Here is a 17810-nt window from a genome sequence, read left to right as displayed (position 1 = left end):
GTCAGGGGAGAACCCAACCCCTAACAATTTCAACTTAGTAGTTTCATGGGTGCACCGGTGGCTTATTAGGGCTAACCACCAAAGCCCATTGAGTTGATTTGTCCTCCTCTGTTACAAGGATGTCCACTAGTTGAAGGTGGTTAGCAGATGCTATTTTGGAAGCTTGAGCTCCATACGGGCAAAAACGTTTACCTTTCTTTGATGTGGAGAGCTTGGTGGATTTGGTTTTGGCCCTAACCGGGCTCTTTCTGACTCTAGATAGAATTGTCTCTCTTTCTCGACTTCTTTGATATGTTCATTGTGCATCATTAGCATGGAATTCGCATCTAAGCAGCTGCCATCTTGCTTTTGAGGAGCTTTGCCTTCCTTAATGATTATAGCTCGGGAAGAGAGGGGGTGTTCAGCCTGCTGCTCGTGTCCCTCCTTCGAGAGATGCTGGGCGTGGAGAGACAAGAGGGGCTGCTCTGTTGTTTTTTTATGTTTGCTATATTTCATGGGCATCCACTTCAAGCGGAGATTCTGGCACCATTTCTACGTCTTCAAAGAGTGGGGTTTGCTTGCCATAGAAAATTTTTCCATACGGGCTAAGTTCCCGGACCTCGGCTCGTAGCCAGTTACCATAGTTACCCGATATATCTTCCTCCAACCTTGTTTGTTCGTATGATATCTCTTTGCAGGTAGTGGCATAATGGCCAATTCGACCACAAGAGTAGCGGTAATGTGGCAACCTTTCATACTTGAATTAAATCCATAGCTTTTTGCTCCCCAAGTTAACAACTAGTCCTGTTTTGAGAGGTGTAGCTAGATTCAGCTTGATTCTTGCTTTCCCGACCTTGTAGTTATTGTTTCCTTCTGCTTCCAGTTTCACTTCAAGAACTTCACCAAGCTTGGAGGTGATCTCTCTAACTACCGCCATTGTAACTCTGCCAAATGGTAAGCCAAATAGTTGCACCCAAAAAGGATAGTGAGAGTAATCATAGCAAATATCGGGAGTGGCAAGGTCACATTGTTGGAGCACTAGTAGGTTGCTGGAGAAGGACCATGGCCTGGCATCGAGGACTTTTTGCTTCTCGGCTTCTGATTTAAAAGAGAATGAGAATAAACCTGGTTCTAATAATGTGCAGGAGACATTCTCAGTTTTCCATGCCCGTTTCATTGTGCTGAGAAAGGCTTGGAAGTTTACATTTGGTCAAGAGTAGAGTTTGCCAAATAATGTTAGTCGGCATTCTTTTAGCTTTTTAGCAGGGATACCCTCTGTAACATTTATAACATCACCTTCAGACCACAAATTACCCAAGCTTTTACATAGTGCCTCTAACTTGCTCGCTTCAGAATTAGAATCTACCATAAGGCCCTCTTCAATAGGGGGCGATGTTATGGAGGAAAGAATACCTCAGGACAGAGAGCTCATGGCCAGCCACAGTATTGAAACCATGATGATTGTTAGTGAGTGATGTAAGCTCGTTGGTTAGGATTTTGATGCTTGATTGTGGAGGAAATCGGGACTTCAGGCAAACCATTAACCTTTGCGTGCCTGCTGTTTTTCTGCAGGGGAAGCCGAGCCAAATACATCGAGGCGAGACTGATCCATGAAGGGGTTATTAATAGATGGGTAAGGTAAAGTGTATGTAAAGGCGAAAGGGTTGGGCTGAAGCTAGGAGAAAGCAAAAAGAGAAGTCGAGTAGGAGTATTGGGTGGGTTTCAGCCTGGGGAGAGGGTTGGATAACTTAGGGCTGAAGTTTAGGGTTTTGTAAAGGACGCTCGAGTTGATGAAAGGGAAACTGGAAAGAAGCCCAGAGTATAGCTAGGGTTTGGAGGGGTGATTAAAAAAGAAAAACTTGTTTGCAAAGGATATAGGAGTTAAAAGGTCTGAAAATACAAGGGCGACTACCAGGGAAAGAGGGATTGGGGTTGGTCAAGGTGAGCCCCTTCATTTTGAAATGGGGGGAGATTAGGGGGAGGATTGGAGTGGAAGAAAAGCTATCAATGGCGCCAGGACGACGGAGTCAACGGAAAGCTACCAAACGGTAGAGGAAAACCCATAACGCGTGGGAGATACCTTAATTTGAGTTTCTATGTGTTACTATTTAGCTGGTAACTTTCTCAGTGTCACGTTAAATTATGGTTTTTGGACCTAGGCATGTCCTTAAAAGGCTTTATCCTAGCTCAATCTGGACCTTGAGATTTTCAAGATGTAAAGCAAGAAAATGGTGTTCCCTCATTCTATGGAAGACAAATATATTGAGGGGAACTTGGGGAGTGTTGGGCGTGTAGACGCTGACACGTTAAGATAATGAATGCAATCTTGTTAGCTCGCCTAGGTTGCCAGGCAGGCGGGGCAGGCCCAACATGGAAGCAAAGGCTTTGTGCAGTTTGGGTGAGGTTACCCTGTAACCACACATCAAGGATCCAAGCAATACCCGCGCTCACGAGGTACAGGGTAACCAGGGATACTGCTTGGATCATTGCATTAGATTCAGTTTCTTAGATCATTGCATTAGGTTCCGTTCATAACAAGTGTCTTATCAATGGAATTCGGTCCTCAGCCTGATGAGCTAAGCTTAAGATTTTTCTATAGATTTCTTGAGCAAATGAGACTCTGTTTCAACTGGTATTTAAAAAATTGAGTTTTATCTCCATTTAAATTCACTGAAGTGAAACGGACATTTCTTTCGCACTGTCCTTTTACTGCTAGTGTGCTTCTCTTATTTTAGGCTTCGATTATATCTCGAAATAACTCGGGAATCATCTCTTTCTTTTTCGTATTCATTACTTGTTCAGTAGACCGGAAGTGATTGGTTAAATTGGCAATCAGAAAAAAAACGAAAAATAAACGTAATTGGTCAAATTTATAATGCTATTTGATGTGGAGGTGTTGAATGCTGCTGCTAATCTATTTGTTGATCCCATTTTAGAAACCCAAGAGTCCGTTCTTGACAAGTTGTAGGAAATAAACGTCAAAGCAGTTGCACTACTCCTGAAGGTGACAATGTTGCGCCCAACATCTCTACTGCTGCTAAAGAGACAATTTGATTATATGATCACTTCAGAGCAGTGCACCAACAAGTAGCATTTTTGTGATGGTACAGTGTTAGCCTGGTAGCCAATCTAGGACACCGTGACCTGACCTAAGTCAGCCAGCCGACGATGTCTTTAGTCATTTTTTATTAGTCGTTTATAATTTATAGAAGACTGTCTCTGGATGTCTGTACATGGATTAACGAATTATCCAATTAGTGAACCTACTAAATGGTCTCAGTAGGCATTTCTTTTACTCGTGCGGCTCTGTATCTGCAAATTTAATAATAAGTTCGTGTTGAAACAGGATGCGGCACCTTGTTTGCAGAAGGTTCGTCCATAGTTTTTATCTCTTCAATTGTAGTATACCAGTCACAAGCTTCCATGGCTAAGTATGGAGTGAATAGACAGCTCTGCTTGGGCTGACCGTGGTGGGTACAGTGGCATGTTGATCTTGTTCTTTTTTTCCCCATAGCTAGCTTTTAGAATTTTGTGTATGTGCTACATTTCTGGAAGCAACTCACCCTGTACGACTAAAATAGAAGTTTGCTCGACATAGAAGGAACGGGCATCTTATTACAAGCAACTGAATTCATAGTGGGGGTGATCGGGTCAAGGATGGGTAGGTTCCAGACCTAAATTTTGTACCCGACCCTGTTATAACCAGTTCTCATTTATTGGACCATGTACTCTATCCTATTTGCCCTGGGCTATGTTTTGAAACCTATCATGTTTTTTCGGTCCGATTTTAGTTCCAAGGTCTATCCCGTTTCCACTAGAACCTGTTTTGTAATCGCCCAATTTCCTATATGGTTTTGAATTTTACATTAATATAAGAGAAAAAAAACGTAATTTTCTTAATTTATATTGAAACATTAAGCACATGTAATCAATAAGTACATGAACTTTTTGACTAAATGAAAAATTAAAGATCCACAGGACTAATTATTATAAACAAATATCATAAGGCAAAGTAAAAAGTCCTAACATGGGTCTAATATTCATTTTTGTAAGTGATACAAAGGATCATTTCTTGCTATATCATTTTTTTTTCGAAAAAAAAAATTTGGAGCATGTCTTTTAAGAATAAAATTGGTTTACTTACTCCCATTCATTCTCTTCCATTTTCGCTTCACCTAATTTCACCTTTCACTCTGGCCGATGAGCTCCGAAGGAGTCAAAGCCAAGGAGTCAAAGCCACGTTCAATGAACGTTTGAATGTTTGTTGCTTCTCACCCGAAATCATCATGACCAATATGAGTCTCCATTACGAGTCCTCTGACCACTCATTTACTGCAACAGTTGAGTAAAGTTCAGTGGCGATTGAGAGAGAGAGAAGGTTCCTGCGATTGAGAGAGGGAGGGGCAAGGTCAAAGACAGAGAGACGGAGAGAGACGACTAGCGCTTAGGTTGTCCTTTTTTAATAATGGCTAAAAACCGGTTCCCAAACTAATCTAATTCCCGAGTGGGTCTTCACTTGGGGCTGGGAACCAGACTAGTTCCAATCGGTCCCAACCGGTTCCCAAAATTGGAACCGGTTCTCAAACCAGTTTAACTGGAAACTAGTTCCCAGACCTATCTTTTCAGGTGGTCCGGTCTGGTTGCCAAGTAAAACCGGGCTGATTGCACACTTCTAATTCATCGAAAGCTGATATTTTTCTAAAAAGAAGGCAATTTTGGTTGGTTGGTACAATAACTTCGTTATCAATTGCTTTTCTATCGCATCTCAAGAAGCTTTCTCCTAAAAATAATTTTAGGTAATTTTAAAACATGGTGAACTATCAACTTGCTTATCTGCTTACTCTTTCATGTTCTTCATAGGCCCTTGTAGCTGAGATGGCACCAAATACCCGTGTAAACCGTGTTTCTCCCGGTTTCGTGCCCACGCACTTTGCTGACTTTCTAGTAAAAAGCAATACCATTGTAACTGCATGTCTTCCTGTTCTCTCACCCAAAAGATACTTTAAAAACGACTGGGCATAGGCTTATTTTGATCTGGAATGCATTGTAGAGGAGTTCTATTGAGCAGAGGACGCTACTCAACCGGCCTGGGACCACAGAAGACATGGCTGTACCATCCGCCTTCTTGGCTTCTGACGGCACTTCTTATATAACAGGAGAAACCTTAGTGGTCTCTAGAGGAATTCCCTCTTGACTTTACCTCCTGATCAATTTTTCTGTCTTCCATTCTGTACGGCAGATTCGAATAAAACCAGCAACAATGAGTTGATGCAGAATAAGTCCGTCGTCTTTTTCCTGCCTGAACTTCAAAAAGCATAGTGATGGTTTTATGTGATGGGTATGGGCCTAAGTTGGCCCGTCCGCCCATGTTGAGCCTAAAAGCCCGGCCCACAGGAAAAGGGCCCGTGGATGGAGGGTCGTATAAAGGGAGGAGAGAGAGGGAGAACGCACCTTTTGGCATTAACGAACATACGTCTCCCTCTCCCTCACTCTCTCTCAAATAGAAAAAACAGTAAGCACAAGGCAACTTTCTTCTCCCCTTCCAAGCGAATTGTTGTCATCGGATCGAACATGGCCAAATTCTCTTCCTCTTATCGGCGTCGGGGTTTAATCTGTGGCTAACAATGTACGCTCAATTCCGTGGTGTGCTTTACGATCGGTGATACATGTATTTCCCGGGCTTATCTTCCGCATTCGTTTTAGGGGTTCGATTTAGTGTCGAATTCGGTTTTTGGGAATTCGTTAATCCCAACATTGGTATCAGAGCCCTAGTTCATGTTTTCCCGACCCTTTTCATGTTTTATGATTGAATTTTCGCGAAAATATTCGGCCGACACTGATCGGGGCGCAAAATCTCGACACCCGAGCACTGTTCGTCCATTTTTTTTCGAATTTCTGTAAGTCGAAATCGATTTCTAAAAGCAATGGGTGAAAGGGCTCGTCGAGACGAGTCTGTCGACATGTCGACCGCCGCCGGGCGACGCTGCACGCGCCCCCACGCGCGGTCAGAAGCTGCTGCGCGTGGGCGCCATGCACCCAAAGCGCTGGCTCGGCCAATGCGTGCGCCACACATGCCGGTGACGGACCGGCACGTGGGCGACGCCGCCGGCTGGCGAACCGGCACGCGCTGGTCGGCGAACCGACGAGTGCTGACGTCATGGTAACCGCCGGGATGACGTCATCAATGAGGTCATCGCCGACGACCGTTGGACGGCTGGTCACCGGCCGGCGACCCGACCCGACCCGACGGAGACTCGACTTGACCCGCATGGAGCCTAGCGCGTGCCATGCACATGTTGGTTGACGTTTGCGTGACGTAAGCCCGCGCACGCGCGCGGCACGTGTCGATCGGTTCGTCCGACTCGGCCCGACCAGTTCGTTCGGTTCGACCGGCAAGCCCGACAACCGACGACCATTGACCGTTGACCTGCGTTGACCCGTCGACCCGTTGACCGGCGTTGACCGTTGACCGACGACCGTTGACCGTTGACTGTTGACAGAAAAAAAAAAATTGTTTCTTTTTCAATTATGTCTGTGGGGTTAGAGGTAATCCATTTTTTTTATTCTACATTTGTTGCGTGAATCATGGAAAATTATGTATTTTCCATTTTGTTTATTGTGGATTATAAGTGATCCTTTTTTAGTTCCGCATTTGTTGGAGGAACTATGATGCGTTAGGCACGGATATCTGCAATCCCGAGAATGGACGAAGGAAAAGCAAGACTTAAAAGGCGGATGACAGAGTTAGCTGATTATCGGTGGCATGACGGTGATTTAGTATCACACGTGATCGGGTCAATAAGATGACACAGGAAATCATTTGGAATGGTTATCTTATGCCGGATTTTGAGAAGGTGCCGGCTTTGATGAACACTCTTCCACCTGAATGGCAAGCAATGTTAGATCGGCTATGGGAGGTCAACGTGGTCCCGGGTTATAGGAGGCTAGTGGTAGCTTTTGTAAGAGAGTACTATAGGATTGAGTTAACCGAAACTTCAACCCTTAGATTGAGCGCCACATGGCGCAGAGTGAATGCGCCTTGGAGGCGACATGAGAGCTCTCCAAAAGTTTTTCCATGGTTGGCAAATGTTCCTTTAAATTTCTCAGATATTTTGACTGATAGATTAGAAGGGACTTTCCCTATTTATTTCTTAGATTAGTTTGAGATGTTTTTGAGTGTTGAATATCTCTTTCTATGTTAATATTTTGCTTTATATATATTACTTAGTGTAATGGATAGTTGTATTATGTGAAAGCATTGTTATTCTATTGGATGTTAGATATTATTTGCTTTATGTTATTGTTGACTGCTGTGGGTAGTTCATAGAAGTTTTTGTAACTTCATAGAATTTATTTTGCATTAGACAATGTTAGGATTTTTGGAGGATGATTGGAAACATAGTGACCTTTTGACTCTGAAACCTTACTTGAAATTATTCATTGATATGATGGGTTTGTGCAAAGTGGATGCATAAATGATAGGCATTAATTATTCATGCATGTATGTCTTATATGTTTAGATTGATGGTTTCAGCAACTAAGAACGTAATTGTTGATATGAACGGCAACAATTGTGAAATATTGAATATGAAGATTCAATATGTGCTGGAAAAGCAAGAAGCACTAGAAGCTCTTGACCATGTTATGGAAGATCTTGAGGATGCTGTGCACCACCTTGAGGTAAAGGACCGCTTAACGGCATGTGAGCCGAAAATAGATATTTGCAATGCTAGTTCTATCTCAGAAAGGGCTTTGAGCTCTAAGCGCAAGCGTATTGATTCGTTTAATATGTGGGAATGCAAAGGATAAAGTCCTTATTGCAAGAGATCAAGAGTTAACCAACACAAGAGAGGAAAACGTCCTCAAGTGAAGAAAATGTCAAGGGTGAGGTGTTACAATTGTGACAAGAAGGGTCACTATGCTTGCGACTGTCGTGAGCCAAAGAAGGTAAACACATCTTATACATTTGAGAACTTTGCTTACGTGTCAAGTTCTGCATTATTAGCTGAATCCAATCCTTTGTGGACTGTAGATTCAGGAGCAACAGACGATGTAGCGAAGGATAGAGGATCCTTCGTGGAATTCTGACAAATACCAACTGGAACTAAGTTGATCTATATGGGAAACAACTCCAGAGCTGAAGTTAAAGGGATTGGCACCTGCCAATTGAACATGCATGGTGGATACAACTTGTTCCTACATGATGTTCTATATGCTCCGGAGATTCGTCGAAATTTTGTGTCTGTTTTGGTGTTGATTAAGCTTGGTTTTAGTGTGAACTTCCGTAATAGCGGTGTAGATTTGTATTTGGATACAAACTACTATGGTTGTGGTCACTTTCTGGATGGTTTTATTGTACTAAATGTTGACTGTGGTGATGTCAATGTTTGTTATTCCCTTGTTTCACGTCTTCTACTTAATATGATAATGATGTGATTATGTGGCATGCTAGACTTGGTCATATTGGCCAACAACATATGAATAGACTAGCCAAAGAGGGCTTGTTGGGCAACATTGAAAAAGTCGATTTGCCAATATGTGAGCATTGCCTGGTAGGGAAAATGACAAGGAAACCATTTGGAAAAGGTAAAAGAGCTGAATTTCCTCTACATTTAATCCATTATGACGTCTGTGGTGCAATGAATGTGAAAGGAATGCATGAGACTGTTTATTTCATCACTTTTATAGATGATTATACTCGATTCGGATATGTCTATTTGATTTCTCATGAATCTGAAGCATTAAGTTGTTTCAAAAGGTTTATGAACTTGGTAGAAAATCAATTAGACAAGAAAATAAAAGCATTGAGATTCGATCGAGGTCGAGAATATTTATCTGATGAGTTCAGAAAATTATGTGGTGAAAAATGAATAGAAAGACAGTTGTCTATTCCAGATACTCCTCAACAAAATGGTGTTGCAAAGAGAAGAAACAGAACCCTACTGGAAATGGTTAGGTCCATGATGGCGCATGCTAACTTACATATCACTTTTTGTAGTAATGCGTAGTTAATTGCTGCCTAAATACTTAACCGGGTGCCTTCCAAATCAGTTACTTCTACTCCATATGAGTTATGGACAGGTAGAAAACCGGACTTAAGTTTTCTTAAGCCATGGGTTTGTGCTGCCTATACTCATGAGTCCTCTCACAAGTTTGGGAAATTGGGTCCTAAAGGAAAGAAGAGTATTTTAATGATATACTCCGAACACTCGAAAGGGTATGTGTTCATAGGTGAACAGGAAAGTGGGAGTATAACTGAATTTTAATCATGGGATGTCACATTCTTAGAGGATGAATTTCCTAAGAAGGGCAAAATAGGGGAAGATTACCCCTATTTGAAACATTGGATCAAGATAATGATATTAGTGGAGTTCGTCCAAGTGGGAGTAATATGAGAAGTGATGGATTGAATTCAACTCATTCTCAATTGCAACCACATGATGAGACAACGTTATCATTATCTAATCCAAGTGGGAGCATAATGGGGAATGATGTGCAAAGTGTACAATCTCCCATACGGCGAACAAGTCACCAAAGTATTCCCCATCAACGTTTTGACATTGAAATATTAATGAGGCTCTGAATTGCCCTAGTAAGGAAAAATGGATTTATGCAATAAAAGATGGGATGGAGTCAATGAAGTCAAACCAAGTTTGGAACTGGTTGATCTTTCAATAGGACGCAAAGCTATTGGGAACAAGTGGATTCTCAAAATAAAGCGTAAAACTGATGGCTCGATATAAAGGCATAAGGCTCGCCTTGTGGCGAATGGGTATAATCAACAGGAATGAATTGATTATGAAGAAACATTTTCTCCTGTAGTAAGATTTACCTCGATTCGCATAATTCTGGCAATAGTGTTTAGTATGGATCTTGAGTTACATCAAATGGATGTAAAGACTGCTTTCCTCAACGGAGAATTAGAGGAAAGAACATATATGGAACAACATGCTGGTTTCATAGTGAAAGGCCAAGAAGAAAAGGTATGTCGACTTTTGAGGTCGATATATGGCCTTAAGTAGTCGTCAAGACAATGGTATATACAATTTCATAATGCCATAATGGCATATGATTTTACAATGATAGATGAGGATCATTGTATATATATCAAAAAATCCAAGGATCAATTTGTGATCATATCATTATATGTTGATGATATACTAATTGCCGAAAGCAATATGGAGCTTGTCAATACTGTCAAAAGTTGGTTGTCTTCCAATTTTGAATTGAAGGATATGGGATTGTAAACCCATAGACACTCCTATTGCAAAAGGTGAAGGATTGAGCCATAGACTGTGTCCAAGGACTCCACAAGAGAAGGAACAAACGAAATATGTTCCTTATGCTAGTGCTGTTGGGAGCTTGATGTACGCTATGATGTGTACAAGACCTGACATATGTTTTACAATTGGAATGGTGAGCAGATACCAATCCAATCTAGGTCAAGCACGTTGGAAAGCCGTTAAATGAATACTAAGGTATCTAAAGGGGACTGCTGATTATACGCTGAGTTATTATGGAAATGATCTGCGACTCTAAGGCTATTCTGATGCTGATTGGAGAGGAGATTTAGATGAAAGAAAATCTACCTCTGGGTTTGTTTTCTTATCGAATAATGGCACCATATGTTGGAGCAAAAGAAGAAACAAAAGTGTATAGCCTTGTCCACGATGGAAACTGAGTTCGTGGCATTATCAGCAGCAATATAAGAAGATGTTTGGCTTAAGAGATTATTTGATCATTTAGGTATTATTAGAAGTGCTGCAGATTCATTGTTGGTTAATTGTGATAGCCAAGCAGCAAAAGCGTACACCAAAGATACAAAATATCATGGCAAGACCAAATATATAGATACCAAGTATAATTTTGTCAAAGATATGGTTGCACGAAATGATGCGAACTTACTGTACATATCTACGCATAGAATGGTAGCAGATCCTATGACAATGCCAATACCTAGAGATGTGTTTTGTGGCCATATGAAATCTCTAGGATTGCGTAGAGTCTGATGTACTGGATTGTAATTTCCCTGAAGTGTTCATATTTGATGAATTTGCGTTTTTCATCATTAATGCCTATGAATCTTTATTTGATCTTTATGCATCTTAATGCTCAGTGCATTACTTTAAGTTGAGAAAGTATGTCGGACAGATATAAGATTAGCCCACTCACACGAGTAATCGCCTCTATTTACTATGTGATAAATAGAGATGAGACTGTTTTGAAGTTTATTATCTAAGTGATGATCGAGAGCTCAAGCTTAAAATACGTATGTCGCCTTAACTGGGTGTTAAGATGAGGACATAGTACTTACTATGGCCGAAAGTAAAATAACCCACATATTTTACTTTATCTGTCTATGATGCCAGATGCGAGTTCTGATGAATTTTGTTAATGAGTAGATACGTGAACTCAAGTTAGACATTGGGTACGTCTGAACTATCATCTGTACGGTATTGAAGGTGTAGACATACGCTCCATGGGAGAGGAGTTAATATCGTAATACGTATTTCATACTACGTATGCGTGAGACGACCAATAAAAGTGGCAAAAGTTTGATCTCAACTTTTATGTCGTGTGAGACTCTTGAGGAAAAGAGTTCCTCAATATTTAGTCCCTTCACGACTCTTACTTATTCTCAAGATTTTTATTTAGTGTTTGCTATCTTAGGATGTTGCCAATGGTCATGAGTTGATTCAATCTAATGGGACATTTCTAGAAAAGCAAGCTGAACTGAAATTGAGAGTTTGAAGGAAAGAGGAAGATCGATTTTGGAGAATCACATTGTAGTTTTGTATTCACCGGTTAACCAATTATGACTGTCTTTGGGATAATCATAATTGTGAATACAATATATATATATATATATATATATATATATATATCATTGTTTAAAAGAGATCAAGAGAGATATAAATGTGATTGATCGATCTAGGGTACCGCTACTAAATCTACTCAGGATGTAATGCCCATTATGAGCTGCTATATATTCCTAACAGATGTATGGCAACGAGCTCTCAAAGTATGCTGGTCGCACGGATTATTCACCGGTATGAATGTTGAAGAGAGGTAAAAGAGAATTCTGTTCAGCCCACCATGTGCGAGTGGGAGATGATGGTTTTATGTGATGGGCATGGGCCTAAGTTGGCCCGTCCGCCCATGTTGGGCCTAAAAGCCCAGCCCATAGGAATAGGGCCGGTGGATGGAGGGTTGTATAAAAGGGAGGAGAGAGAGGGAGAACGCACCTTTTGGCATTAACGTACGTACGTCTCCCTCTCTCTCACTCTCTCTCTCTCTCAAATAGAAGAAACAGTAAGCACAAGGCAACTTTCTTCTCCCATTCCAAGCGAATTGTCGTCATTGGATCGAACAGGGCCAAATTTTCTTCCTCTTATCGGCGTCAGTGTTTAATTTGTGGCTAACAAGGTGCGTTCGATTTCGTGGTGTGCTTTACGATCGGTGATACATGTATTTCCCGGGCTTATCTTCCGCATTCGTTTTAGGAGTTCGACTTAGTGTCGAATCCGGTTTTTGGGAATTCGTTAATCCCAACACATAGATATCACGTGACGCTAGTTCATCCTTCTTAGATGCAACATCAAGTGGTCATGTGATCTCGAAGCTTGGCTCTGTTTTCTTTTTCCCCTTTCGCCACAGGATCTCATAGAAATTCACTTAAAGCAACGTGCTTTAGCACTTTGTAATATCATCGTACTTGGATCTGCCAAAGGTTAGTGCTTGAAGCCAATCTAAGTAGAAATAATACATTGAGCGAACGCAAGATTGGGTTGAACCATGGATCGTGGATAGAGCGATGTAATTGCAGTCCATTTGACCTCCCATGAATTGGGATTTCAAACGACATGAAGCAGTTGATAATGCAGATAATATCAGCAGTCTAGTTAACCCCCCAAGAAAGAATCATCTAACACTATTTATGTTAATTTTTAAGAAGTTGTGACAAGGAATTAAAAGATAAATGCAAAATACTTTATGATAGACTTTGCAATGAACAATAAATTGCGGTGAAGAGGCTATTTCAAAGCTGAAGATACGGTGATGAAGAATTCTAGAATGAAGTTCTATTAGTTGTGAAGCTTCAACACAGAAATCTTGTATGAATGCTCTACGAGTTTGTGCCAAATAAAAGCCTTGATTACTTCTTATAAGGTTTGTTGCATGTGGAGAATGTATAATTTGCTTGAAATCAAATGTTCGAGCTTTTGCTATCTATGGAAACCTTGAAGTTCAGAGGTTTTTTGTTCTTTCAACGGATTATAGTTTTTTGTTAAGCTACCTTTTTTGATTGATGAGAGTAAATATATTTGCCTTAAGTTTTTGAATAAGTGCCACATGATAACACATAATAGTTTTGGTCAAATGGTGCATATCCCCAAAAAAACGATGGCAAGATATTTGCACCATTTTAAAGGTACGATGGCAGATGTGATGTTATATTTTATGTTTTTTCTAGTTGAAACCTCAACCATATATCAATATTTGATGTGTGAATTCGTATTAATTTACAAAATTGACTAGGAATTTTCAAAATAGCCATTTACATACTTTAGTTTCTAAGGGTGTTTCATTTTATTAACAGACAAAGTATATTCAATACCTTAAAAAAGCATACCACCTTACTTTATAAACCAATGTAATGAATCATTTCATTTTCCGGTGCAGTTATTCGATACAAAATTCAAAGCTATCAGCATCACCAGTATCCCTTTCAACCTCATCGCCCTCTTTTTCCCCTATTTTAGCATTAAGGTATTGTTTGCGGAACCTTTCACACATCTTGATTGGTCCACCTCCTCAAATGATCTTTTAAGACTGTATTCCCTTGACAAGACATTGTGGATCTTATCTTTAGAGAGCTTTCGACAAGACTTGAATTCAAAATCATAGAAAGATAAGCAGCTCCTCTTGACATCTAAGCCAATGCTTTACCGGTTCTCATTTCTTTATCTCATTACGATGAGCGAATTTTTTACCCATTTGAAGAGTGCGGGTCCATCACATCTAGGCCATTAGATCATTGCACGTCCGACATGAAACTCAGCCAAAAAAGAGAGTGCAGCTCACGTAATTGAATTCAGTCAATGACCTCGTACGAAGCCAGATGCTCTCTTCCATCCTCACTGTTTATTTTATTCCTCTGTGCACCTGAATATTATTGATGGCCTAACTAGCCCCAACTCCCGTCGCTTTAACAATGTGGAATGGACTATAATGTTTTTTTTTTGGACTTCAGCATGGTCCTTACACCTGTTAGTCTTCACTTGTCAAAAAACTCTTTTGACCTTCTCGAAGAAACAAAAACAATGAGTTAACCTATGTTTTTTCGCAAATTCTTTTCGCTTCAATATCTTGATATAGGTACCTGTCCACCAAGTTAGTCATAGAGAATCAACCATCATAAACTATACAATTTTTCTTCAAAGAAAAAGAGGTGATTGTTTATTGAAGACAATAAGGTGATATTTCTGGTCTTAGTGCGTTTGTTGGTCCTGAACTTTTAGTCTTTAGTGCTTCATAAGTCATGATAAGGTACATTTTAGGTGAAAAGTTTCGAACATGGTGGGTTCTGCGTCCACATATGAGATTAGTTATTTACATAACAATTGGTCAAAGGTGGCTTTAAAGCAATTAATGGTCAATCCCCTATAAACAATTGGTGCACTCACATGAGAATTAGGAAAAGAATGGATTTTGAAAGATTGACAGATTATGAATTACAGCTTAATTTCTTCTGCAAACGGACTCTTTTTGTTTTTCTCTATTACTTCCAATTTGCTGAGGCCTTTGGCAGCAATTTCATTTTCTAAAATCTAATACAGTCATAGACACATAAACTGATGCTATTATGATATAATTACACATATGTAGGCAAAAGCAATAAAACTATTGTGATAATCGTCGCTGTCGCCGTTCCTATTGGCGTAGGCGTGGTGCTTCTCTTCCTCGCTTGTTGTTTCAAGCGGAGGAAAGCGACCAAGACGTATGAAGTCGTCCAAGGAGATCAAAGCGGTACGAAATATGTACCTGTGCCTTATGGTTGGATGCAATGATGAAACCATATATGCAGGTTGTACTGTCCTACGCTTTGGGTGAAATGACCATCCGGTGCCGTTTCCTCGTTTAGGCGTAAATAAAATTACAAATGCCGAGTCTTTACAGTATGATTTAACCACCATACAAGCCACCACAAACAATTTCTCGCATGAAAACAAGTTGGGTAAGGGCAGATTCGGTGAAGTTTTTCATGTATGGTATAGATAAAAAATGGTTTAAAAATTGATCTTCAATTTCATAACTTTAAAAGGTTGTGATAAGAAGCAATTCGTGTGTACTTAAACATTATGCTAACCTTTCAAGGTAAGCTTCTCAATGGACAACAAATAGCGGTGAAGAGACTATCTCGAAGCTTAGGACAAGGTGCTGAAGAATTCAAGAATGAAGTGATATTGGTAGTGAAGCTTCAACATCGAAACCTCATTCGTCTTCTCAGGTTCTGCTTGGAGGGTGAAGAAAAACTGCTTGTATATGAGTTTGTGCCAAACAAAAGTCTCGACTACTTTTTATTTGGTATGTTGCATTGAATATATTCCTAAGCTATTGCTTTCCATGTTGAGGCCAATATGTGGTTAGCCTCAAATTATGGTGAATGTTTCACTAGCTTTTAGAACCTAAAGTTAGTTCCCGCACAAAATGTATTTAAGAGGATTTATTAATTGAAATTACCCTGTGTTTCGAATGTGTGTACATGCAGATCCTAAAAAGAGCGGGCAATTAGATTGGTCAAGACGTTACAAAATAGTGTTTGGAATTGCTCGAGGAATGCTCTATTTACACGAGGACTCTCAACTTAGGATCATTCATGAGGATCTAAAATCAAGCAATATCTTGTTGGATAGTGATACGAACCCTAAGATTTTAGATTTCGGCATGGCAAGGATTTTTGGAGTCAATCAAACACGGGCAAACACCAATAAAATTGTTGGGACTTTGTAAGCATTGTTATGCTTTGTTCTCTACATTTTATGCTTATGTATGCTGATAATGCTGATGTATTATGGTTTGTAGCGGTTACATGTCACATGAGTATGCAATGGATGGGCAATTCTCCGTGAAGTTCAATGTCTATAGTTTTGGTGTCCTACTTCTAGAACTCATTAGCGGTAAGAAGAACAATGTCTTCTACCAAGTAGACGGGGGCAAAGATCTCGCTGGCTATGTAAGTTGCACAAATTGACTCTTTGACGGATATTTAAATTGTTAAACTAAGAAAATCTGATGTACTGAGCAAGTTTTATCCATATACTGTTTTTAGGTTTGGAAAAATTGGAGAGATGGTAAGTCGTTGGAAGTGTTAGATCCGGCTATTGGAGACTCGTTTTTAAGGAATGAAGTCCTTAGATGCCTCCACATTGGTTTACTTTGCGTTCAGGAAGATCCATTTGATAGACCGTCAATGGCAAACATAGTCTTGATGTGGAGCAGCTACTCCGTTACTCTTGCACTGCCCCAACAACCAGCCTTCTTCCTCCGGAGCAGGATCGAGAGGTCAATGAAAGAGCTTGAATCGGACCAATCCACCAGCAGGTCTATACCATTGTTGATCAATGAGATATCAATCACCGCAGTTTACCTCCGGTGAATGGTGATATGAGTAGAAACCTTTTTTCACGATAGTCTCATAGAGACCTTGAACATAAGATCCTTGGCACTCCACGGAGATCACTAATGAACAATGAGCAAACACCTTTGTACTGTACATCTGAAGGTACGGAGTGTCTTCTCTTCTAGGCCAATTCATGTTTTATTGTGAGGCTGTTTTAAATTTATTTACAGGTGTGTGCAGTTTTATTGGATTGAGGAATCTAAGTTCTTCCTTTTCTAAAGAACTAATTAATTGAAATGACTAGAGTTTTATTAGTTGTCTTTTTTTACAGTACTTTTCATGATGTATAAAGAGATATATCCATTTGTACATAATCCACACCGCTTTATTTCCATCTCATTTATTAGAGATGTTGGTCATAAACCTCACCCCAGATATATTCCTTTGCGTGACCCTGACTAGTTACTCGATTATAATGGTTGGTGGTTGTTTATGAAGGAAAGCCAAGCAACATAGCATGGATTCTTCCATTCAATTATTTTCTCATCTCTACACAGGAATAAGCACCTCTCTCTCTCTCTCTCTCTCTCTCTCTCTCTCTCTCTCTCTTCCCGGTCTATACACGGCCACAAGTTCACCGTTGCCGGCCCCATTTGAGCCAAACTCCATAACTGATTACCTCTTTCCACCGCCATCCTCTCATATGTCTCTCTCTATCCGAGATCTTAATCGTAGCCACGGCCTCCAAGGAGTGGAGCTAGTCGACGAGCTCCTCTACGGACGGCAAGTGCTCAAACATTCTAGTGTCAAGTAGCGAGATGGGATGATGAGGGAGGGAGGGAGAGTGCGAGACATTGGACCGATGACCGAACAAGTCAAAAAATGAATGAACATGTGCCAATGTTTTAATAGCCTATGAAGGGTTGCTGTACAAAGTAATGCATAATTTCATATGAATATAATTGGATTATGCTAGTCTCATATGGAGCCCAATTATCTTGTGCAATTGAACCCAATAAGTTTTGTCACGTCAAATCAAGGGAAGTTTGAAATTTTTTATAATGTAGCAAGGACACAAAGCACTCTCTGTCGCCATCGCCATCGCCATCACTTGAAACTGAGATATTGAGTTGCGTGTATCTGGACTTTAATTGGTCAGGTCTCCCCAGTCAAGAAAATGCAACTCACGCAACTGACCTTGTCAATG

General features: G+C 40.4%; 1 protein-coding gene across 1 annotated transcript in view; it reads left to right on the top strand.

Moving 5' to 3' along the window:
- LOC104447036 (cysteine-rich receptor-like protein kinase 25) overlaps nt 1-16639 on the top strand; it is a 31972-nt gene extending 15333 nt beyond the window's left edge. Inside the window, exons 2-8 of the mRNA XM_039313935.1 lie at nt 2782-2798; nt 14869-15009; nt 15125-15246; nt 15363-15567; nt 15752-15989; nt 16066-16216; nt 16313-16639. Coding sequence (XP_039169869.1) covers nt 2782-2798; nt 14869-15009; nt 15125-15246; nt 15363-15567; nt 15752-15989; nt 16066-16216; nt 16313-16639 — 1201 coding nt within the window. The remainder of the gene's footprint in view (nt 1-2781; nt 2799-14868; nt 15010-15124; nt 15247-15362; nt 15568-15751; nt 15990-16065; nt 16217-16312) is intronic.
- The last annotated feature ends 1171 nt before the right edge of the window (nt 16640-17810 follow it).

This window comes from Eucalyptus grandis, chromosome 5, assembly GCF_016545825.1.
Source record: "Eucalyptus grandis isolate ANBG69807.140 chromosome 5, ASM1654582v1, whole genome shotgun sequence".
In the NCBI taxonomy this organism is placed as follows: domain Eukaryota; kingdom Viridiplantae; phylum Streptophyta; class Magnoliopsida; order Myrtales; family Myrtaceae; genus Eucalyptus; species Eucalyptus grandis.
The sequence above is the reverse complement of the archived record's forward strand: the minus strand, read 5'-3'. Positions and strand labels throughout refer to the sequence as shown.